This window comes from Nelusetta ayraudi, unplaced genomic scaffold (assembly GCF_046127955.1).
Source record: "Nelusetta ayraudi isolate G7.1 ecotype Tasmania unplaced genomic scaffold, CSIRO-AGI_Nayr_v1 ptg000168l, whole genome shotgun sequence".
Classification (NCBI taxonomy): domain Eukaryota; kingdom Metazoa; phylum Chordata; class Actinopteri; order Tetraodontiformes; family Monacanthidae; genus Nelusetta; species Nelusetta ayraudi.
In genome coordinates this window covers 2,192,566-2,218,338 of record NW_027466218.1, presented here as the reverse complement: position 1 = coordinate 2,218,338, position 25,773 = coordinate 2,192,566, and the positions used below count along the sequence as shown (strand labels likewise).

Genomic DNA, 25,773 nt, shown 5'->3' with positions numbered 1-25,773 from the left:
TCTTCCTATTGCGGACTGATACACAACATGGCGGACTAGAATAGTCGGCCGACGCGCTCGGATACAGCGGATAAACTGCGGGGATTTAAAAGCCAGAAAGACCTCGAAAGTACACCGCGAAGGGCACGGCGGGCTCGAGCGGGCGACGGAATTGGCCCGGGATTGTCGAGCTCGCCTGGATTTGGAAGATAAACTGGCCGCGAAGTGTGCTTGGCAGCGTGTCCCGGATCGTGTTTCCCTCCTCTGCTCTCACCCAGGTTTCTCCCCACATACACACACACACACACACACACACACCCCACTCACACTCTGCTCCTGGGGTGTGGAGACAGGGGATTATTTATTCTCAAAAAAACGTGGAAGAGAAGGAGAGGATACAGTCCAACTTTGGGGGGTCTTCCCCCCATTCTTGTGGTTCCATCAGGCCGCTAACAGAGTTACGGTGAGTTTTTTTTTTCTTCTTCCCTTTCTTCTTCTTCTTCTTCTCCTCCTCCTCTCCCCCTTGTTTTCGCTGCGCAGAAGGCGAACCAGGCTTGTTGCCGATGTACTAGCATGTTTCCTCCCCGGCGTTGTGTCACCCACAAACCGTCACTTTGGTTCTCCCCTCTCGCGTTCGGGGTACGTGACACCAATGTCCAGCTATCGTCGGGTCTAGCGGTGCGCCTTTGCTTACCCGAAGCTTTAAAAACTTCTGGCTTCCAGAAGTAGCTCGGAGGCAGGGAGGGAGATTTTTTTTTTTCTTTATTTTTTGGCAAAGGGGGCTCCTGGAGAGAAGGGGGCTTTTGAGAGGAGCGTCACGGCATTTTTCTTTTCTTTTCTTTTTTTTCTCCACTTCCTTTTCTTTCTTTCTTTCTTTCTTTCTTTTTTTTTTTTAACTTCCAAGTTCCCAAGCGAGTTCGGTTTGTTTCAGTTACTGATGCTCGCACCGGAACAAAGATGAGGAGGTCGTTGGTGGGAAGACGCTCCCAGGTTGACGACTGGAAAGTACACTTTATTGGTCAACGCTTTGTTATTACACGTCCAAACAGGGTGGGGAACTGTCTGGGTGGAGGAACCGGAGGAGAGGAGGGGGAGAAGGGAGGCTGGGGGCGGAGGGGGCTTCAGGAATTGGGTCGCCATAACATTAACATGTATGGGCTGTCAAATCACAGCGGTTGCCTTGTTTCTTCTTCTTCTTCTTCTTCTTCTTCTTCTTCTTCTTCTACTGACAATCTGGAGGAAGAGAATTCAGTCTGAACATTTGCACCCGTAGGTATTCGCTTGAACGCACATCTGTGTTTATTTATACAGCGCCAGTCTGCAACAAAAGTTGTCACTCGACGCCGAACGCATAGTGGTTCTCAATCACAGCAGCCGTATCTTTCTTTCGTTTGTTCATCGACAAGATCCGGCATTACCTCCTGAGCACTAACCTTCCAAGTGTACTTTCAAGGCCCTATGGTGGATGAATAGCCGGCGTGCCTCCGCTTATAACAAACTATGTACATATTTACATTTGTTACAACCAGCTTTGTAGTTGGAAGTAATGACACGTAGCCTCCACATACCATACTTCTTTGTTTTGTCGTCTTCCCTTAATTCTGCTCTGCCTGGTGAGAATCAGTATTCAGCTTAAGCCGTTTCCATCGATTGATATTCAATCCAGACAAATCTGTCTTTATGGAAACGGTGCCAGTTTGCAAGAGAATTTTTCGTACCACACACAACATAAGGAGTAGATTTTTCTTCTTTTAAGACTCTTACGATGGATCTTTTTCTGCTTTGACTCACTTTATAGTTGCCACAAATATTGTTTCTCTCTCTTTCTTTCTTTCTTTTTCTTTTTTTTTTTTTTTTAAGTTTAATTGACTTTAGTAATGGGAAACAATGACACTTCACACCCATACAGACCTGACATTTTACGTTATATGGACTTCTTCGAGTGGACAGTGAGTGGAGTGATTGAGCGTTTTTTCTTTTTAAATCTGCATCGTATCATGGATGATAATAATAATAATAATGATGATTGATTTGCATTGTCCCAGCTCATGATATTTTCCCCTAATATTTATAATGCCACAGAGTTAACATAGAACACCTATTTTCCCAATGCTTGTAATATGAAAATAATGACATGTGATATCCATAGCAACTACACATTCTGAATTTACCCTTTACCACGACTCTTCTTTCTGCTCTTGCAGTCTGGAGAACAAGTATTTTTTCGGTTTGCACTTATTGATTACTGTGTTTTACATAAATTAGTGTTTTATGTAAAACACAAATTACAGCAAGTATTATCTTACCGCACCCATCTTAAAGAGTAGATCCTAACCACACAGTACGAGTTTTAATATTAATTTACTGAGCTGCCATTACCTCATGAGCAAGAAGCCCCAATTAAACATCCTCGGGTGAATAATAATCTGTCTTGACTTGGCTCAGTAAAAAGCATTTTCTGCTCCTCAAGATTTGAAAACCCAAAAATCAGCAGTGACAGTTGTTACTCAGCCCAAGGAGGCCTGGCACAGCGGAACATGAGCTGTCATATCCGAAAGACACCCTTGCATTGTCTTCCTGAAGCCTGACTCATCCTGTCTGGATTAGTTTATTAACATTAACCAAGATGCAGCACATAACCAGCACAACTTTCCACTGTGTGCTTTTCACTCCACCCTGGGCTGTCTGGCACAGGTCAAAGTAAAGAATCCAAATGCGAAGTTCAAGCTGTACCACCTAGAACTCAGGTGACAGGGAGCCGGTACGTTGACCTCTGTTCCCTGTCAGGTCTGGGCACGCCTGCATCTTTCCCAACATGTTGTAGAGCTGTCTCTGGTTGTCAAGCAGCCACATCTCAGGAACGTCAGAATGGGAAAAGAAGGCAGCGAAGTTGCTGCTTGTGCTGCCCTGTCTTCTCCAATTTATTTTGAGAAAAGCGAGTTATTTCCGTCCGAGGATCCTAAAAGGGTGTCAGCAGAGGAGCTTGACAGATTCTAACAGTTTTCATGTTTGGCCTACTTTCTATAAATAAAAATAAGGTGTAGCTTGAAATGGCATTTGTTGACATATTGGGTTTCAATAGGTGAATTCAAACAACCCCTGTTGATGATATTTCACAATTTCAGGTTGCTGACACAATATTATGTGTTGGCTCTAAGGGTGGGGTTGGACAGGAGGTGTATTTTTGTTCCCACCTGTTGGTCTGCATGTTTTACTGTGGAAAAGCACTGTAATTCAGCCTCTATCGGGATAAACAGAGCTGCGTTTAAAAGGATTAAAAGGCATTATGGGGACTGATGTCAGCCACATGTGATATCTCATTCCACTTTAATCACATTTATTTTTGTGCAATACAGGAAATGAAGCTGTGTGATGACTAACAATTCATGAATCAAGCGTCTTGTCCAGACTGGGAAAAGCTTACCCACTGTAACTCTGCTGTGTTCTGTGGTATAGCGAACAACATAAACTTTGTGTGAATAATCCTTGTCTTTAACACCTTGCTCATGTGAGACGATTGCTGAATCACACAAGCGTTGGATAATTAATATTTTGGGATTTAAGGTGATGTATGACGTAGATGGATCTAAAAATGTCATTGACACTTCCTTCAGTACGGTTCACTTCAACAGAAGGCTCATTTGCTCTTACTTGAGGTAAAATAGTTGGTCTGAATATAGGAGTGTGGCGAAAGCAGTGTAGTAACATTCCTGCGCAATGCTTTCAACTCGGCTGTGTCTCATTAATTCTCTTATTGTTGTCTAGCACACATCAGTAATGGAAGCAATTAATGTTGATGTGGCTGAAAGTCACAGTTTTTGGACAAGAAGCCATTTTATTGTTTTTGTGAAGGAAAATCGCAGATGTTTTTTCTCAGTCTCAATTATTTCCGACCATTTTTCTTTTCAATCATTGAAGTTGTGCTTTGTTTTTGTAAACCGACCCCCAAGTGTTTGTTTGACTTAAATATTTATACTTGAGCCAACAAGACTCTTGTAAAAATGCCCAAAATTTTTATTGAATGCCATACATTGGCTATATGGATGGCATTACCTCATTTAAAGCGCAACTGCTTTGCCTTGCCCCCCTCATGACTATGCGCATGATATAGAAAATAGTTCACTCTTCAGAAACAAATCAACAGAAGCGTAATGCCTGCTGTAAACTAACGTCCAAAATTAATTATGACACCAAGTTTCTTTGTAGTCATTATTATGTGCTTTGTACTTACTAGTGAGTGAAACTATGTTCACTCAAGTGCACTGAGCCATTACTCAGATGGCTGCAGACGTGGTCACATAGCTTAGCGCTTTCCCTTTTTTTTTTCTCTTTCTAAACTGACCCAGCTAAGTCTACAATTCCCCATTTCATTAGATTTTGGCCCAGAGTCTTTTAATCCCTGAATGTGATCTGATTTTTAAATAGGTCTCCGCTTAAGAATAACAAGACATGCTTCAGTCTAAATAGTTAATTAATGGCAATCTTAAATGGCCTTATAGAATTCAGTACTTCACACCAGGGGCACGATTGGGAAAAGAACCAAAATACGCTGTGCTCTAATGCCAGCATAGAAACAAAATAGCAGAAGTGAATCCAGTTTCACTGTGGCTCCTGGGTTGACCGTCTGGCCCCACACCATGCTCCAAGGTCATGGTGGCTTCTGCGGGGAAGCCTTGTTTTGCGCCTTTACATCCTCTCTCTGTCCAATGTGGGAAACCTTGAGAGGCCCCTGGCAGGCTTTGTGAGAAACCCCACAACGACGAGGCCGAGGCGGAGCAGAGCTCCACTGACTCACCACTTTTAAGCAAGCGAGTCCTCTTGATCCTTCCAGCCTGGTGGAACCAAATCATCATTACAGGCTCAATAACGGGCGCAGCGGTCACTCTTGCCCATATGATTAGCCGGAATAGTAATCCCATGCTTCTTTTCATCAACTCACCAGCCCGTGAACGAGGCCAACGGGAGCACAAACCACAGCAGCAGGGAGCAGTAGCCCTCAGAAAGGGAAGTCCAGAGGATTGTGGCTGTTGTATGTGGCGCAGGGGACATATAATCTGTGGTCGTTCTGGGAGCAAGAGTCCCGGCAGTCCCGGGTTGAGCCTTCAGACTTCAGTCTCCTGTGAAGAGAGGCATTCAGCAGTATTTCTGTCCCCTCCCGCAGCCCTCCACCCAAGACATAGAAACAGTATTAATATGCCATGAATGTAGACAGACAGACAAGCATTATCTAGCGCCGCAGCGACGAGGGAAACAGGATGCTTTGTAGAAAGCCAGAAGGAGATATTCCTCTGCATGAATGGCAAAGTCCCCCGGCGACCACCGCTGCCGGTGTCATGTCAAGCGAGGAGCTCCGACTTTGTGCCCGCCGGTTTCCAACCAGCTAAAGTGCCTCAGGCTGCTGTTGATGAATTATTAATACTTTTTTGTACATTTTAGGTAGAATAACGCAGAAAACAGAGTTTGTTGTCTGGATCACAGTTTATTCATTATTCATTTTTAGATAATGAAGAAACAAACCAACAGCAACTCCTAAAGACTCCCATCCCAAGGTTTTTTTTTCTAACCTTCAGTTATTTAAAAGCTTACAGTAATAATATGTTCATCGAGTCACAAGGAAACATGCCTGTTACTCAACCAAAGTTCGCACAAAAACACAATAGCATCTGTGAAATCTGCGGCCCCAAACGGGGAACTCTCCATATTAAATGACCACCTTGCGTTGATCTTGCGTCTTGGCCCTCGGTTGTCATGGAGATGTAATTGGACTTCCTTTATATCCCACCTATAAGTGTTCCTTTCACAGTGTGAATGAAACGGCATGGGAACAGCCCAGCCCTTTCACCACTGTGTGATTGCACTTGTATGAAGTCTGCTGTTGGCTTGAGGCAGGAGCAAGAGAGCGACCAAGGGAGCAAGCGAGCGTCTCCAGACTCGGCCTCTCCACTTGCATGCACATGAAGCATCGACCTCTGCACAGCAGTGGCGGTAACACAAGCTAAAGATTTTTTGGGAATCTGATATGCTGCAGATAAGAGAGATTTGTTCTCCTGTTACTGTTTCACATTGTTTCCAAATGTGAGTTTATCTAAATATTGTACATCTGCAGCAGGATGGGTTTCCTATTTATTTTATAGGTGTTGTTAAGTTTTTATGGTGCAAAAATTATCTACATTTCTTCTGGACAGGTCGTCTTATTGATATATGTAGCAAGACATGTTGCCAACAGTTGGAATTGTTATTTACCACTGGAACACCGTGTTAACAGTATGTTAAACAAAGAAACCACTGTAATATTTTCAGTATTTTCCTATAAAAGAACATAAATAGGACTGAACCGTTTGTCCCAGAAAGCCAGCCCATATTATGTTTTTCACATTCAGCAAAGAACACACAGAAGGAAGATGTGTTGACTCCACAAATTGACTTTTATTAAAACAATACTGTTGGCACTGACTGAGCTGAACTGAGCATCAAATTTCCGAAGCATAGATCACAGATTTTGTTCTTAAAGTGAATTGGGTGAGGGGGTACAGAAACATCTTTAATGCTGACGTTGTCCGCACAAATCAGCAATAGTTTGGACAGTACGTTGGTGCAGAAATCCATTGGTGCGTGTGTGATTGGGCACAGAATCGGATCAGCAGGGGTGTGAGGTGATCAGGCCGACTTGAGTCGCTGCAGTTTAGACACGTTATTGTGTCAGAAGAAGACAAAGATGGCAGGACGTAGTGTCATTCTCAAAGAAACAAAAGACTAACAAATTCGATGAAACAAAACTGGATGACGCAGATGAAGGATAACAAAACAGAGCAGCAAATCCACTTTGTCTCCTCCAAAATCTGTAACCAGTGTAAAATTCGTTCAGCGTGTGCACCATCTTCCAGTATTGGTGAAGGGTTTGCAGGGCACCAATGGAGGCATTTACCCTGCCAGAAACATGCACATGGCTGCACATCACCGGCCCCAAAGTGAGGAGAGGATGGGATGCATGACTGCCTTTTATTTATTTTTTCCTTTTTTTTTTTAACTCACTAATAAAAGAGCACTGACATGTTTCTGCAGGAAATGGTGCCATTGCAGTATTTGGAAGGAGATTTGTTTAACAAACGAACATACTTCTCTCAATACTCCTGTTAAACACTATTAAGAGCATTATTGAGGGAAATCTCAGTAAAGGTGACAGTGATTCAGCACTCAATTCTGTCCATGAAACATGAGATTAAATCGATAGTGGTAGGAAGTGAGCAGCTTCTTTGAGGTCCGTCAACAAAAGAGCAGCACAAAAAAACACTGGAAGAAAACTGTAACTAATGAAAATTATTAGAAAAATTAGATTCAAAGAAACAAGTCAACCCTGATATTTTGCACTTTGTCATGCTCGGCCTTTGACACGTGAATTGCACAAACTGTGCAGAGTGTCTTTTTTTTTTAATAGCGTGACCTGACAAAACTAAAAATGGCACAAATGAAAAGCCTTTGCTTGCCCAGTACCTCCTAAATTAATAATGCTCTCCACCAGCGCTTGTGTCTGAATTGCATGCATTTACACGTACACACGCACACGCACGCACACACACACACACACACAGAAAGTTCTTCTCCAGAGATCAAAACACATTAAGATACGTCTCCAGGGAAGATGCACTCGTGGGTGTACGCCGCTCGATAAAAACCTCCCGCAGCAGCCGCAAGGTAAAGGTTAGCAACAGGACCAGCTTTTGTCTCACATCATCTGGCTGTGTCCCTGGAAGGCATGTGGGCATACAGTGAGTCATGCTTCACCAAGAAAAGAGAGGGAAAAAAACCAATTACCGTGAATATACCTGTTCATAAGGTTAACCCACCAGGGTGCATTCAGCGCAGGGGAACGGATGCCTTGTCCACACGTGTGGGCGAAGCTCTTTCAATGCTGTTTGGCCCTTCATCCACACATAAACACATTTTTTTAGATGTTCACATGAAGAAGCGTTTGCAGGCAGGTTGTAAGGAAACTTTCAGGTGTGATCCAAGAGCAAGAATCAAAGAAAACATGTAGAACTGAGAAAAAGGCTGTAGGTAGCAGAGGTTAAACACCTGAGCTTCTCTTGGGGAGTGACCAGGATGGACAGGGTCGGGAATCTGAGGGTCTCTGCATGTTGGATGTTTTGATATGGAGGAAGAGCAGAGAGGAGATTTATGGATGTATTGGAAGAGGAGGTGGAGTCGGTCCTAATGTCACTTTAGGCTGCACCACCGTTGTTGTTGAGCCTTTGTTGTTCTGATTGGCCCGTGTGTCATTATGTCAGTGCATCTTGAGGGTGTTCCCAATCCCAACTGAACTTCAGGATGTTAACTCATCATCAGATCAGTCAGGAAAGATTTCACAAGCTGTTGAGAAAACAGCTTGCCGTGAGTCACATCTTTTGTGAGCTCCTAGTAAGTCGATTGCTCAGAGTAGGATCAGAGGTTGTAAACTGGTTTGGAGCCTGCAAGTTCAGTCTTTAGATTTGATTAGGAAACAGGAAGAAGGCTACACGCACTGCACTTGCATGGGCAAATGATTGATTTTACTTGTGAGTCACTGAAAAAAAAAGACTTTACTCGGGAAATTGTTAAATTTAAATGGGTTTCAATCTACAGAAGTTTGAGTTGCACTGATTTGTTTTGTGTGAATTTAATATTATGTCGTAAAACGTTTTTTTAAAGAACGAAAAATATTTTAGTATTGTTATGAGTGATTAATGGTCTTGGTATGAGATTTATTTGATGAATTGCATTGACGTGTAACAATTTTTAACTTTTATAAATTGCCCATTTTTTTGACAGTCAAACTCTTTGCTGAAGTGGACATTTTGTTGGCTGCATAGATTCACAAACGGGCCAAAGTCAGCGATTGCAACAATTGGATTTCCGGGTTAACAGCCTCCTCATTGACAACATTTCTGCGTCGACTGCCCAGTTTCTGGCTGCGGCAATGAATGAGCTCGGTTCAAGTGCCGACTGGCAACTGGAACCATTAGAGCTCTTAGCGCCCAATTTATCCTCAACCTCACTGATGCAATAATCCACGTTGTAAAGCGGTAGTTTGTGTGCGGCAGCGCCACGGCGTTTGGCTCGCTGCGCCGCTAAAGTATCTGTAAACAGAGGCAGACTGTCTGGATTATTCCGGGGTCAAGACCACGGGATTAGGTGCGAGGATTATCACGGCTCAATCAGGGAGACAACAGCCACAGAGGTCCGTGAGATGGCACAAAGGGACGGCAGCGGCCAAGGAAGGACGGGACTTTCTGTGACACCGTCCGTCTTTTTGTCCCCGTTATCGCCCCACCATCTTCATATGAGAGAGCCAACAGTTGCAGCGCCTGACATTGTGTGAATACAGGAATTTAGATTTGACGTAGTTCCAACTACGAGCGTCAAATGATAATTTGGTAAAAACATTTTTAATTTGAAACCTAAATAGAAACATTTAAGACATTGGAGACTACATGGAACTGTGATCTTCATCAAACTAAATTCATCCTTCATCTCTATGGAGTTTAACTACTGTACTTAATCTTTTTTGTTCTTCTAGATTGCAACATTGTTCACTTGGTAAGAGAAATTACTGACTAATCCTCCCTGGTGATTGTACAAGAAGCACAATCTTTATTCTATTGCGTGGTCATGATATGAACCAGAAAGGAATGATTCTGAATATTTAGCAGCTGCATCTCCAAGTGCAAATCCTGATATATATTCAATAAATAATACATGTGTCGGAATCTCGAGCGCAGAGAAGTAATATGATGTGGTAACTGATGTGAAATGTCTGTTCTCTTGCTGTGTAGGACCAGGCAGTGCGAATGAGTGATTGATGCCCACGCCACATCTTCAGGTAAACAGCCTTTAAACCACACACGCCAACCTCCTGCGTTACAGATTTTCGGGCACTGCCCTTTAAAAGTAAAATAAAAAAAATGTGGGATTAGCATGGATTTAAAAAGCATGTATTAATAGAGGATTATACAATACATAAACCCCCGCTCTTCTAATCTGATATGAAAACAATCTTTAGGTTAAGTAATTTTGGTTTCGGAGGGTTGAAATGAGGTTAGAGGTTGTTGTTGTTGACTAACGTGCAGTTTCTTTTGTTCTGCATCCTGTGTGTATGTATGTGTGTGTGTGTGCGTGCGTGCGTGCGTGTGTGTTGTAGGGCAGAATGGGTGTGTGTCCCCTGCTCTTGCTGTTCGGTTTAGCCCTTGGGGTCTCGGCCCAGGACCTTGTCCCCATCACAAGTAGGAACCTTTCCTTTTGATTCCCTTTTTCCCTTATTGTATAATGTTTTATCATATATTTCTGCACTGCACTGCTTTGATGTTGGTATTTTTGTGCATGATATTTTTGTTTCTCTTCGTGCCAACTCACCGAAGGAAGTGAGGCATCGAGTCGTGGATTAGAGGGTAGCCATTGTTACAGCTCTAAGGATGTTGTCTGTGTTTACATCCTGTTTAATGGCCACAAAACCCTGAGCAGAACCACGTTTAGGGCTGCACTAGATGTGGTGGCGCAACATGGCTGTTTCCTTAAGAGTGCTCTTTAAATAAATGTGCACGGGTATTATTAGCAAACAAAACCACGACCCTTATCCAGCGACTTCATCCATCCAACAAATGTTTCTATACAGTTTCATACAGTCTCACCACAGCAGATCTTATTTGAAACATGGTCCATGACTGAGCATTTCCTTCTTAAGTTGTAAGGTTAAAGGACCCTCACGTTTCCCATGACCAAAGAGCTGTCATCTCATCTTCCACCGAAGTCAAATCACAATTATTTTACCCTCTAGAAAAGAAATGAACAAAAAAACATCAGACAATCATGCAATTAAGTCTTTTCGCCCTTCTCAATTCTGGAGAGTTAATTTAAAATTAAACACCATCACTACCAATACATTAAAGTTTTTACTCATATTGATCGACAAATTACTGAAAATTGTTGTCTAAACTAATTTTTCCCCTTGTCTTCTCTGCAGGGCCTCATAATGTCACTGCCACACCCACAGACCCTCCTACTTTGCCCTCTATAAGCCTCACAGATGCACCTGCAGTTGCCCCTCCAGACCCGTCCATCACTACCATCCCACCAACAACCACAACCACGACAGCAGCAGCAACGACAATCACAATAGCAGCGAAAATGACAACTACCACGACTGAGAGCACAGTTGTGGAGGAGGACGCAGAGCCGTCCGGTCCAAACGGCACCGGCCGCTTGTTGCCCCTCCCCCAGACTCCTACCGACGCCCCCGGGGAGCCTCCGGACACAGACCCTCTCCTGCCACCCCCTGAAGAAGAAGAAGATGTGGACAATGGGACCACGTTTGTTCCAGACACGCCAACTACAGATTTGTACGGGGAGGAGGTCACCATGGACACAGAGGCCACCACAGAACCAGATATGGAGTTTCCCTCGGACCTCACCCCGCACGGTGAGTGTGTGTCTGTGCTTATTTATTGGGCTGATACAACGCCTCCATCCACCGTCAGACTCTCCCACAGCTCGTGCTCACCCGTTCTGTCCAATAGCATTCAAGCTATGCAGCGCTGTATGCTGTCATGCTGGCACGAATCGCAGCAGACACAGATGTCAGGTGCACCGCTGGCTGCAACCTCGGCTGAGAGACAGTCTTACCTCATTTTAACAGGGGAAAAACATCCCATCGTCTTCTTTGTCCAGGCCTGGATGGGCTCAATGGGGGGAACTGGGAAAATCCCTGATGGGGCTGCTATGGGTTCCGGCTCAGTCATGGCACTGCTGGGGTGTGATGTGTTCTACTGCCATGGTTGGTGGGTTGCACACAAGCTGACAACATCACCTGGACCACTTTTACTCTTGAGTGTGGGGCACTTGTGGGAGGACTTCAGAAGTTAATGACTTAATGCATAAAAGTTTTGGGAAGTGCGGTGAAGCTGTATGCACAGACATGTTTTTTAATTAAAACCTGTTTGAAAGTGAAATGCCAGTTGAATATGGCGAAACCTTTGAGAAGCATCTGGATTTTTCCCTCTTGTTCTTCATTGGTTGTTTTTTTTTTGGTTTTTTTTTTACCGGACTTTATTGCTGTCTGGTCAAGGCCAGATTAAGAAATCCCTCATATATAGATATTGACCGTTTAAGTCAGTATTTGAAACAGCGACTTGGAGCAACCAATCAGGTGGTGTTGTCACAATCGGCTTGTCAGAGATCAGCGCAGTCAGTTGCGTACGAACATACCATATTAGTTCATGATATCTTTTGTAATGAGATAGGTTGCAAACTAACGTGGGTGGGTCCTGCCCTGGCCGTGTTGCTGTTTGTTGAGTCAGAAGTGAGGAAAATCACAGGAAAGGTTCTGTTCTGGTTCTGTTTCGGCCTTGGTCCTTGCAGAGTTTCCCTGAGAAAAGTTTTCACTGTTATTGTCTTGAGAAGTTGTTGCGAAATCTTAGCCCATAAACTTGTTTTGCCAGCATGTGTGATTAGTTTGGTCTTGTAATATGTTATAACTCTTATAAGCTAAAAATAGGGACCATTACATTTTAAAAAAAAATGTAGTGGAACTGCAGCCTGTTTTTGTAAGTACATCATCGAAAAATCATCTCTATCTAAAACCTTTTCAGCTGTTGGTCTCAGTGAGTTCAGCTCAGTGCAGCGTTATCAAAGAGGAATTTTCACACTATATTAAATATAAACAACTGGCCCTGTCAAATTCATTTGGTGTCACTGATAAAGTTCTCACCTTTTCTGGGGTCAGTCTGCATTTAGAGCTGCCACTTGTCATCAGCTCGTTCCGGACAAATCCCAGTGTGACGTGTCAACATAGCCCCACTGAAATAGAGGCAACAGACGCAGAGGTTAAAGATTTAGACGCGGTAGCAAAACTCACCTTTATCAGAATAAATTTTGGATGCTCTCATGGCGAGCGACCGCGTTTGAGTCTCAGAGATTTTCTTTTTCCGAGTTCCATCAGGCCGTTTGTTATTCATAGCAGCAGCCAGCACAAGAGAGAGAAGAAGCAAGTGGGCTTTTTTTGGTCAAGAGTTGACCCTTAAATATTTTAGATGGTTGAACACTTTTCTGCTTTCAGACTCCGTTGTAACGGTGCTGGAAATACCCTGACGTGACACATCTGCACCTGACCAGCCATCCAAACTAATGAGGGCGGTGCCAAACCAGATAACCGGCCCTGAAAAAACTCTTACTTCTAATACGGAATTTAAATATTAAGAACCTCTTTCCTCCGTATAACTCCCTTTCGTTCTTTATTTCATCGCCTTTTTTTGTCCGTAAACTGGCGTTCAAGTTCCGGAACTTGAGCATGCCAATAGGAGTTCTAGATAAAGAGAAACTCAACTTCTTGCACTTTTAGATCAATATTATTTCTAAATTGTCTTCTATGAATCAACTTCCAGATTCCAAAGACATGCATTATCTTCACAATCCATAAAATTTGCTTTGTAAATTATAAAAAAGGCAATATTATGAATTATTTTTTGCTGTATCTCAGCCTGCAGGTGAAGGGGTGACATTCAAAGATTTTCAGTCTAAAACAAAGTGTTTATCAGAGCACAGAAGAGCTGCAGAGTGGCCGACAAGCTTCTTGAATTTTTTTGGAGTCACGCTGCGGAACAGCTGATTTTGTCGTTGCATTGTCACCGCCACCGCCGTTGCAGTTTTCTGGAAAAAACCTCCCCCTTTTGTTGCCGCCGTGCGTGTCTTACTGACCAGTCACCGGCACACAAACAGCAGCCAGTGCTGTGTTTTGTGTGCGTGCGTGTGCGTGGACAAGCTCATGTTGTTGTCCTGGCAGATCTCATGTGCTTTGCGTTAACTGGGGCTCCACGAAGACTGCAGGTCCCAGTAACTTTAGCAAAAAACAAATTGTTAAGCCATTGTTTTCCACAGGGGGCAACGCAGATAATAGAGAACTTGCTTCTTGTAATGTCTAACGTGCGGCGCTGATCCATCATGTCCGCAGGCCTCCGTCAACAGCCGGGGCCCCCGAGTGCACTCCGCCCCGGAGGCACGCAGAGAGCATTTAACATTTACACCCTAAATAATGGATGCGGAGTTCACAGCAAACGTCCTGAATGTTTCAGTGTTTTATACCGCCAGCCGTGTCGGCTGTCATCTCGCGACCGGTTATAGAAGCTCGAGGGTCGGCGGCGCCGCCCGAGTTAAACTGTGATTCGACAGCCTGTTGCACGCTCACCGCCGGGCACCTCTCACCACGCACCTTGTCTTTGGATGCATGAAATATTAACCAGGACAGCCGTGATGGAAAGACACTGGCCGGTGATGAAAGAGGCAGAGGTCATTTGAAAACTGAAGTTAGAGGAAGGGATTTGGAGGAAGGCTGGATTCAGATGCAGAGTTAATAAAGAATATCTGATTAGTCAGTTAAAACCACAGAGCATGATATGGACACCAATATATAATGTATACTTTAAGTGAGATTCCGCAGTGCTCCGTTTTTGGTATTTTTGGATGCTGAGATGTTGGACTACTTCATCTGGACACGTGTGCTTGCGTGTGCGTGTGCGTGTGCGTGTCTCCTTCTATCAGAAATATTTACCTTGATGGAAAGATGCAGGTCAGTGGTGAAAGGAGCAGAGGTCAACTAAAACCTGACTGTCTCCTGCATGAAGTTACATGTTTTGGGGTATTTTAAAGACACTCTGCAATCAAATATAGAAAGAGTTTGAAAAAAAAAATCATTTGCAAATTACAAGGTACAAAATAAGGATGTATAAAGACAAAACTAAAGAAGTAAATGGCCTGGTTTAGAAAAACAAAAGCTCTTGCAAAACATATATTTTGTGTTTTAGGCGATAATATGTTAGTATTTTGTATTGAGAGCAGTTTTTGGCTTAAAAAACTGTAACGATGGAAATGGAAAGATGCTGGTTGGTGATGGTGATGGTGATGGTGACAGAGGCTGAGGCCGTCCTCTGTTTTGTGTGTATTTAAGGGGCTGCAGGGAAAAGTCCAGTGAAAAACAGTGATTGTAAATATGTTTTACAGTAAATCACAATCATGTCAGCAGCTTGTTGATCTTTAAAACTAAAAGTGAATGAGGTATTGACATCTCTACTCTTGAGTAAAAACATGCAATACTGTGTTCAGTACACAGTCCTGCACTTTTGCTATTTCCAGATGATGATCTGTTGGGCTAAACTCATGGGTCGCATTAATAAGCCACCGAGACTTCAGATGACGTAATCTCAAAGTTGTTTTCTAAAGGCAACGATATTTGGCAATCAGACTTGATCCAAGACAGTGACTCATCTCAAGTGTTAAGACACCCTCGTGCAGTTTCGTACCGAGAAAATTGGAACCAAAAACCATTAATCTGTTGTCATTTTTGTTGAAACTGCTGTCCCTCTGTGCCCCTGCAGATAACAGCCAGTCCGACGACATGGCAATCATAGCCGTCATGGTGGCGCTGTCCTCCCTTCTGGTCATCATCTTCATCGTCATCATCCTCTACATGCTCAGGTGGGTTATCACACGGCAACCCGAGAGAGAAGCAGTCTTCAACAGGAGTGCATACGTGTGTGTTTACGTCGACTCTGCTGTGTCTCCACCGACAGGTTCAAGAAATACAAGCAGGCGGGGAGCCACTCCAACTCCTTCAGGCTGCCCAACGGGAGATCCGACGATACAGGTAGAAGATGCGCACGTGAATCACTGTTGCGCACACACTCGCTTGAGTCACCGGCGCTCGACGGCGTCTTTCGCGTGTTATCAGCGGACGGGAGGAAGAGCCGACTTGACTAAACACGTTTCCTCCCTCCCAGTTGGAGCAGTCGATTGATCTGTGTGTTCCGGGCTGTTGGCAGCAGGCTTTTGTTGGGGAGTGATTACCTAACAGTCAGTCAGGGCTGCGCTTGTCTGCCTGCCCCACAGAGTTTAACTGCGCTGCCCTCTGGTGGCCGTTGCTGCAGCAAAGCCCTGTGTTTAAAAAGTTTAAAGAGCATGGCCGCAGACGGTCTGACTCTTTGTCTCTCTCTCTTGTCTCCCCTCTTTATCTCCACCTGTCTCACCCCTCCCGGTTCCTTCCCTCCTCTCCCGCCTCCTCCCTTCCTGACGGCCGGCGCAGAGCTCCAGAGTGTTCCGCTATTGGCCCGTTCGCCCAGCACAAACAGGAAGTACCCGCCGCTTTCCATCGACAAGCTGGAGGAAGAAATCAACCGCCGCATGGCCGACGACAACAAGCTGTTCAGGGAGGAGTTCAATGTACGCACAACCCATGGCAACACGTGTATCTTCACTTTACCCAACACACGTGTCTGGGCGTGTCAGAAACACTGTTTCGCTCAAATAGCTTAAAAGATTTATCAAAGACAGCCCTGTCAAAGGGAAATTCCTGCAGTGCTAAACCACTCTGGTCTGCAGTCCCAGTGGCAGCTACTGCTGGTTGCACACTGGACATTCTTCCTGTCAGACCAGCAGCCTCGTGTTGATATTATGAGTCCAAGGACTGCAGTTAAGAAGACAACCAAGAGTCAAGTTAGAGAGCTGGAATTAAATTCCTGACCTTTATGTGCTCTGACTTTGGCAAATGTATCGCTTAGCCAAAGCATGACACATCATTAAAAACCACAGTGCTCGAGAAGCTTTGTTAAGTATGTGTATTTGTATGTATGAAAATGTGGCGTTCGGGGGCCGGGGGGGAATAACCCAGGGCAGTAGCGAAAAGGTTTGCGATATTAATGGATAGATTGGTTGAACATCAGATAGGTAAACTCCTCACTGTAATTTATTTTAATACTAAATAAAATAAAATGTAAGATTACATTACAACAAGTCAGTGATTTACAAGTCTGATTAACTTTTTTGATTTTTATGTGTGTTTTATTCAGGCACTGCCAGTTTGCCCAATCCAGGCATCTTGTGACGCTGCCTCCAAGGAAGAGAATAAAGAAAAGAACAGATATGTCAACATCTTACCATGTAAGTGAGAAGCTCAAAAATGATTTGTCTGTCTACAGAGGCTTTTCTGCTGTTTTTGTTTTATTGTCAAGTCCCATTTGTTCATGCACCGATTATCAAGATGGGCAAATTCTACTCGATACTTTGTGTTAATTAATAAACTGTTGTATCCCGCCTCCCAATCAGACGACCACTCCAGAGTCCACCTCTTACCCCTGGAGGGAGTCCCTGACTCGGACTTCATCAACGCCTCCTTCATAAATGTTTGTATAATCGTCTATAAGACAATTATCTCGTGCTTCTGGATGCGCTGGATCCTCACTCTGCCTTTTTCTTAACCTACTTTTCCAGGGTTACCAAGAGAAGAATAAATTCATCGCAGCTCAAGGTATTATTTGTGCTTGTGTCTGTGGAAGAAACGCGGTTTATTGCTGTCATTATGATCACCTTTATTAAGTTCGTACTCACCTGGGAGCCCTTTCGTATTTGTCATTGTCTCCTAGGGCCGAAGGAGGAAACTGTTAATGACTTCTGGCGGATGATCTGGGAGCAGAACACAGCCACCATCGTCATGGTGACCAACCTGAAGGAAAGGAAAGAGGTGAAGGATCTCAAGCTTGTGGATGATGGTTCCCCGAGGGATCATAAACAGAAGATCAAGTGTTTTTTTTTATGTATTAGTAGCGTCAACTTTTCTATGTAAAATGGAGAAATGCACTGTTAAACCTCTATCTCTAACCTCTATCCTATGCATTTAATGAAAACCACTCTTGTGGTTTCAGTGCAAGTGTGCCCAGTACTGGCCGGACCAGGGCTGTTGGACGTATGGGAACATTCGCGTGTCTGTGGAGGACATGATGGTTCTGGTGGATTACACCATCCGCAAGTTCTGCATCCAGCAGGTAAAATTCTGGCCGTGTTTGGAAGAGACTAAATACACGAGGGGAATGTGCAGCTCTTTGAAGCTTCCACATTCTGAAAAATTCACTTTAACAGTCCCTTCTAGTCAAGCCAGTCAGTGAGCTCCCTAGCACTGATTTAACAAACTCATTTGCTGGTCTACCTTTCAGAATTATCATTATGTGCTAAAACGCAAGACCTGATTTAAAACTTGATAATAGATAACTAGGGTGACTGGGGTGATTTCCTTTTTGCAAAATCAGATACCACACCCCTGTGATTAAAACTTTTGAAATGTATGCATTTTTCAAAATGTCAAAGTCCCGTTGTCTGCAAAATTAATTTTGGCAGTTCTAAAATAAGTTCTAAAAAATAAAAGAGCTGTTGTATGAAGCAAATATCAAGTGTTTTGGCTATAAACAGAGGGCTAAAAGTGCTGTTCTCTTGCTGCCTTTTGGATCATAGTTGGTTGAATCATTAATGGCATCAAGGCTGCTCTGGGATGCAATCAAAGATCTGAAAAACTGTTTGAATATGGAGTCTTTGGAACAAGACTCCAGTTGCAACTTGCTGCCAATAAAATGAAAGCTCGGTCATCTGCTCTGTGGCTCACTCTGAACCTGGTGCTGCTGCCCCTCAGGTGGGAGACGTGTCGGGGAAGAAACCACAGAGGCTCGTCACCCAGTTCCATTTCACCAGCTGGCCAGACTTCGGAGTGCCCTTCACTCCTATTGGCATGCTCAAGTTCCTCAAAAAAGTGAAGAATTGCAACTCCCAGTACGCTGGGGCCATTGTGGTCCACTGTAGGTAAGTGAAAGAAAAGGCCTGAGTGTTGTTTCACGGTCGGCTGTTTGGCTTCGTCTTGTCATCTTCACTCACAATCCGCCCTGGTCCTGTCTGTCAGCGCTGGCGTCGGGAGGACGGGCACTTTCATCGTCATCGACGCCATGTTGGACATGATGGTGGCCGAGAGGAAGGTGGATGTGTTCGGCTTCGTCACCAGGATCCGGGCACAGCGATGTCAGATGGTCCAGACTGACGTACGGCTCAGAGTTTCCCGCCTCTTGAGTGCAGCCGCGGAGCACCGTCCCCTCACGTTTCCTTCTCTCCATCCCCGCAGATGCAGTACGTGTTCATCTTCCAGGCGCTGCTGGAGCACTATCTGTACGGAGACACGGAGCTGGAGGTGACCTCTCTGGAGTCCCATCTGGCCAAACTCTACTCCCCCTCTCCCAGCGCTGGCTGCGGTGGTCTGGAGGCGGAGTTCAAGGTCTCTCACAATGAGGCGATTCTTCTCCTGCTTTTTCCTCCCTCTCGCTCTCCTGCAGTTTCTGCCCTGCCTCCCCTCACACTGTGTCCCATTCTTCTCCCGTATTTTCTAGAAGCTGACGTCCATCAAGATCCAGAATGACAAGATGAGAACCGGCAACCTGCCGGCAAACATGAAGAAGAACAGAGTCCTTCAGATCATTCCATGTGAGTGAGTGAGGTCACGCCAGGTGTGATCCTCCGGTCTGCATGGCGTTATTGTGTCTGTGCACGGCGGTGAATGGCGCCGTGCTAATCTGTAGCGCTGAGTGAGGGCTAATGTCTGTCTGCCTCGCCTCCGACAGACGAGTTCAACAGGGTGATCATTCCAGTCAAGCGAGGAGAGGAGAACACGGACTACGTCAATGCCTCTTTCATCGACGTGAGTGGAAAAGCAACGTTTATCTTTAAGTCAATCAGCCCTCCATCACTGATCAGTTGTTGTGTGTTTTTTTTTTTTTTTTTAATATGAATTTCCACTGTCCGAGGTTCAGGGCTACCGTCAGAAGGACTCCTACATGGCGAGCCAGGGCCCCCTGCAGCACACCATCGAGGACTTCTGGAGGATGATCTGGGAGTGGAGGAGCTGCTCCATAGTCATGCTCACAGAGCTGGAGGAGAGAGGGCAGGTGGGTGCATGAAGCCAAGGTGAAATATTGGATTCAGTCTGTGCTTGCGTGAAACTTCCTGTTTTCTTCATAACATGGAAGCAACTCATTCCATTATTTGCTCGTGGAACTTAGTCATCAGATGAGTGTAGGCAGCAGAAGAAATTCAACAGTCATTCCAGATAAATCATTTTAATAGGAGCAAACTTGATGGGTCTGGGGTCTCTTCCCTTCCCTCCAGTCATTAATTAGTCTCGTTACTCTTCGGAAGTGTGTAGAGTTTTGAAATGGCTGTCCAGTATTTACTACACTGGTTCAAATGTGAGTATGTCAGTGTTGGCAATGCTAACATGGAATGCATCCTCGTTCTACAGGAAAAGTGTGCACAGTACTGGCCCAGTGACGGCTCAGTGGTGCACGGGGACATCTCCATTGAGATCAAAAGGGAGGAGGAGAACGAGAGCTACACAGTGCGGGAGCTTCTGGTCACCAACAACAGAGTGAGAAAACGACCGCATCCAGCGTCTCCGCCATCACGTTTTCTTTTCCACAGTACCTTTTGAAACAAGTCCCGATCCTTATATTTCCAGGAGAACAAGGCACGAGCGGTGCGTCAGTTCCATTTCCACGGCTGGCCGGAGGTGGGCATCCCCACCGACGGTAAGGGCATGATCAACATCATCGCGGCGGTGCAGAAGCAGCAGCAGCAGTCCGGCAACCACCCCATCACAGTTCACTGCAGGTAACAGCGGCTTAGAGTACAACAACTTTCCAAGCATGAACCCTTGCAAGCATGCAAACACTACCTGCGTTTCCTTTACCCCTAGAATTGCGCAAAACCATACACCTTGGAAACACAGCCACTGTTCATGTTCTCGGTCATCTGGGTGAGCGCCGGTCGTTGCGTCTTAATCTGGACCTCTTGTCGTCTTGGCACTGCAAACAATTTGAAATACAAGATCACTAGTCTCCAGTATCATCTTGTGCACATTGTGCAGTACGATTTCATGAAGACAAAACCAACCAAAACCAACCGCACAGCTATCACTGGCATGCAGGAAGCTGCCAACTAGTGAAACCAAACATGACCAGACCAGTGCTGAGGGCTAAAACGTTAACATTAGATGTCACTAATTATCCTGCAAGTGAACACTAGTTTCAGTTGAGAAATATCAGATTTAGGCCTGTGATTCTCTTGGCTTCAATTTATGAGATTTAAAGCATTAAATGTATTGTTGGTTGTGACTTTCCTGATTATTTACTTGTATTAATGTTTCCCCTTTTCCCTCAGTGCATCATCATCTTTTGTGAATCTTGTTGTAGTTTTTGGAAACGGTGGCCCTGCAGGATTCCCTGTCTTTGCAAAAATCTTCCTGACTTTGCACAAAAGTGTTTGCCAGACTTTAGACCCGTAAACGTCTACGTAGTTTCTTCAATCGTCCTGATCCGGTTTATCGTTCAACCTGTATGAACCAGTCCGATGGCTCCCGGCAGTGTGTGCCTGCCAGTAACGGCCTGGGAAGCTGGTCCAGCCCGGATTGTTATCTTAGCACAGTTTAACTGGTTCTTTAATGTCTCAATGTGTGTTTGTGTGTGTGTGTGTGTAGTGCCGGTGCTGGCCGAACGGGAACCTTCTGTGCGTTGAGCACAGTCCTGGAGAGGGTGAAGGCAGAGGGCATCCTGGATGTGTTCCAGACGGTCAAGAGCCTCAGACTGCAGAGACCCCACATGGTGCAGACACTGGTGAGTAGACTAGGACACCTCCTAAAGAGAAGAAGCCTTGATAAGCATTTAACATCTTTTTAGGCCTTTTTTTTTTTAAGAGAACAATCACCTTGAACGCAAGAGGTGTAACAATGTTTGAATTCCCTACTAAATGAATCTCTTTTCGACTCTCCTCCCTCCTCAGGAGCAGTACGAGTTCTGTTACAAGGTGGTCCAGGAGTACATCGATGCCTTTTCTGACTACGCCAACTTCAAGTAAGGGGGGTCAGCCTGCCGCGGGACATCTGTGTACATTTCCCTGCAAGCTTGGAGCACACGCTGCACCGCAACACACACACACACACACACACACACACACACACACACACACATGCAGAGAGCTGCATATTCCCATCTGGTGGATTCTTTAAGGAAAAGCAAAAAAAAAAAACCCAACAACATCCAAATGAAAGAAGAGTCATCCCAGGTTGACGTGTGGATGGGATCAGCTGCCCCCGAGGAAAAGGGAACAGACACCAACGGACCAGGGCGGCACAGTCGGACAGAAAATTACTGAGATGCCTTCTTGAATATTTTGTAATATTCTTGTTAATACAGCCCTTTGACCTTCCCCTCCCCTTCCCCCCCACCATATGTACATATATACTGACTGTGTTGCTCTTATTACTTTTGTTTTCAGACACAGTTTGAGTTTGGCTGCATTTTTAGGTGGCACCTGTATTTTATTGGTAAATATATAAATATCTATAAATATATATGAGTATAAATCTAACGCTCTGGAGGCTGATGTGAAAAAGAAAAAAACAATTGAAGGTAATGACGGTTGGACAAATTTCCTTCTTCGAACCCCCTTCGATCCCCCCTTCTGATGGAGACTTTTTTTTTTTTTGGCTGGAGCTGCGCTGTAGCAACACGTGGTAGCGGAACATTCACTGACAGACACATACACACACACACACTTAAACACAACAATGAAATCCCAATTCATCGAGTCAATTTCAGGGTTTTTGGTTTAATTAAATTTTTTGGGGGAGGTTTAACTCGTAATTATGTAAAAGACACAGACAGCACACGCTAAATACCAGAGACCATTCTAGTTTTGTTTTTTGTTGCATGAACTGGCATGTTTTGATCTCTCACTTTCTCTTTCTCTCTTTCTCTATCTGCGACTCCACCGAGTGCCAAAAAGTTTTTCAGCCACTTGGTTTTCCGCAGCGGCGCAGTCTGTAAATACTTTGTCATCCGTGAAACAGCACTGGAAAGCTATTTCACCGCTAACGCTCCCACCGCTGTGTATCGGGGGAACCCAGGAGGGCGGTAGAGGAAAAAGAAAACCAGTCAGACTCGTTACGAGTGTCACCACATCATTACGATTGTTGGTGAGGAAGCATTAAGTCAAACACTAAACGATTGCTGCGTCGTAGGAAGCGACAAACGGGACGCAGCATTTGTTTTCTTGTTTACAGTCAGACATCAGTGTTTCTTGTTGATTGTACAAAGCTTTTCTCTTTTCTTTTTTTTTTTCTTTTGTCATCTCCCCCCGCTCCCATTAGGTCAGTGCCAGGTTAATTCACTTGATAAGAGAAATAATGCTATTGCCCTGCATCACATTGCTGTACCTTCACTTCCAAAAAATACCCTCTAACTCCACATAGTGAGCGCTGAAGTCACAGAATGTTTCTCTTTTATTTGAAATGCTGTTACGAGTGCTGCCCTTTGTTCTTGTTGTTGCTACTTTTATCACATAGGTGTGCCATGCAGTGGTTGCTACATTTTTTTAATGGCTGTACTGTGAGGACTCTGAAACTTGAATTATTGTTTTTTTTTTTTTTTGTTTTTTTTTTAAATATATAATTTTGGATGAGGTCACTGCAGGGTTTTAAGCTTAGTCCCAATTTCCAGTCTGTCAGCTAAACAAAGAGACTGATAGCAGGGCTGCTTGAACTGTTCCAATTAAGCAATTAAACTTTTTTTTTTTGTAAATTCAACCAGAGGAGCATTTAGAACCTCAGGTGCATTTTTAATAGATTTTAACACGGTTGTATTATGATGTTTTATTTTTATTATTATTATGGAATTTAAATTGCTCTAAAGTAGGTTTTAACTAAAAATAAACCCCAAGCTTTTATTATCGTTTTTACTATTAGTATCATTATTATTATTATAATCACACTAATACATTACACTAACACTCCTTTGTTGAACTGCTTTTATCAAGGGGAAGGAGTACAATCAAATATAATTTATTGACGGCAGACGTCCTTAAAAGTACTCACAAAAAACATTCAAGAAGGCTGATTGTATCAACGTTGATTGTTTGAAACCCTCAATGCACTATTTTGCACCAAAAGCGAAGCCTTTAAGGAATATGGAACCAAAAAATGTTTTTTAAAAAAAAGAACATGAGTCAAGGTCAAAACACTCATAAGGGAGGTGTATCAGGACTTTATATATACACATTATATATATATATACATATACATATGTATATGTATATGTATATATATATATATATATATATATATATATATATGTATATATATATATATATATGTATATATATATATGTATATGTATATATATATATATATATATATATATGTATATATATAAGTAGCAGATTTTTCAGTTGACCCATCACTGGCTTTCTGTGCTTCGTCATTTCAGGTTGTTGTTTTGCTCCAAAGCATCACAAGTGCCCTCACTCTCAGTTGGTTGACATTGTGTTTGTTCATTCTTAGAGTGACAGAGGAAGGGAAAGTGTTGTATTCTGCCTGTAGCTCGGTTCTTACGTGGCTCTGTCACGTCTCTGTGTGTCCGTGTTTGTGTAACAGGTGATCATTTTGTCTCAGCTCAAAAGCAGAACTCAACACTGTGCCAACTAATCAGACCTGCTTTTTGCTATTAAAGTCAACTGTAAAAACAAACAAAAAAAGTGCCTCACCGGTGTATTTATAAAAGAAAAAGATCAAACCCAATTTTATATACAGCAAACTTTTGCAGCTTCCAAGAATAAAATGGCATGTGTTTCCTCTGCAGTCTAATGATTCATTGAGACTAGGAATTAGACTCCATCATCTTTCCTTTCACATTCCCTTCAAATGACACTGTAGATCTAGATTGTGCAGAGCAAAACTAACATTGAGGTCACTTTTGAATTGAATTAAAGGCTTCATTTCATTCCATGTCCGTTTATGGTTGTATCCATGACAGATAATCAGCTGTGGATACTCAGGTTCCAGCAACAACAACTAAATAAAAGAACAAAAAAAAAAAATCTCTGTTCCGCATCCCTTTCTTCTTTTGTCCCATTGGAGCATTTCATTTTCCCCAGAGAATCAAAAATGTCTTCATATAGAGCGTTAGACTGAAGCACGAGTAGAGCCTGACTTTACTCCCCTCTTCTCTTCCTCTTCTCCTTCGTTTTCTCATGTCTCTTTTTGTCTCCTGGCCCACTCCACTGGCCAATGTCCAATTTGTCCCTTTGGACCAACTTTTGTTTCGGTCACTGCCGTCTCCCTGTTGTACATAACGTGATGTTATTTATATTTCATTCCTGTCAGCTCCCTTAACCTCTTTTATTCCAGCTTCCCTTTTCTTTGCTTATTCAGAAGCTGTAAATTCAAACTGTATCGGGACCATTTAAAAAAAAAAAAAAAAAAAAACGTATTAGAAATGTGTTGTCAGGAGGAGGTGCGGGGGCGTTTTGGCCTTTTTTTTTTTTTTTTAGTTTGCTGCGATTGTCTTAAGCAAATCCTATTTTTAATTTGCCTACATTTGTTTTCTGGTGTTTTTGTTATTCAACATTTGAATATATGTATATATAATTATATATATGACTAGAATTATATATAATTATATAATGCCACAAGGCCTTTCTAAGCTGATACTGTTCGAACCTAATAAAGTGCTTGAGATTTTACCATGTGTCTTTTTCCTTGTGTCTTCAAAGGCCACTGTGGGTAAAAGGGTTCTAATGATATGAAACTGAAAACATTTTTATTCAGATAAAGTCACTGACACTTTTATGTTTTCATTTGCCAGTGACTTTAAAGTTAGTCAGAAAGCGCGGGTCCACTAGAAGGAGGCGGGCATATTGTGCCTTGACAAATCACCCAGAATGTGGATTTGCTTGTTCTTTTTTCTTTCCCCATACATAACAAAAGATTTGAAATCAATTGGAAAATTATGAAAACGGCATTAGCCTGAAAATTAGCTTTTACAACATGCTTTCTCACCATTAGATGCTCCTAAATCTTCAGACTGGCTCTTTAAATGCAATTACAACATTAGTAGAAACAGCTTGTGTGTCTCATTCATG

The 25,773-nt window shown here is 43.5% G+C and overlaps 2 protein-coding genes across 2 annotated transcripts in view; one reads left to right on the top strand and one right to left on the bottom strand.

Annotated features, from left to right (window-relative positions):
- On the top strand, positions 1-25,128 carry ptpra (protein tyrosine phosphatase receptor type A). Its single transcript, XM_076014462.1, has 22 exons — positions 1-442; positions 9,789-9,835; positions 10,154-10,235; positions 10,973-11,428; positions 15,375-15,474; positions 15,570-15,643; positions 16,079-16,215; positions 16,842-16,932; positions 17,098-17,174; positions 17,263-17,299; positions 17,415-17,512; positions 17,694-17,813; positions 18,452-18,618; positions 18,716-18,851; positions 18,932-19,081; positions 19,194-19,287; positions 19,425-19,501; positions 19,614-19,748; positions 20,102-20,227; positions 20,318-20,469; positions 21,335-21,470; positions 21,637-25,128. Exons 2-22 carry the CDS (start codon positions 9,815-9,817, stop codon positions 21,709-21,711), a joined length of 2,541 nt encoding a protein of 846 aa, XP_075870577.1. The 5' UTR covers positions 1-442; positions 9,789-9,814; the 3' UTR covers positions 21,712-25,128.
- The window catches only part of wdr1 (WD repeat domain 1), a 73,401-nt gene that overhangs the window by 16,545 nt on the left and 31,083 nt on the right, over positions 1-25,773 (bottom strand). The window lies entirely within an intron of this gene.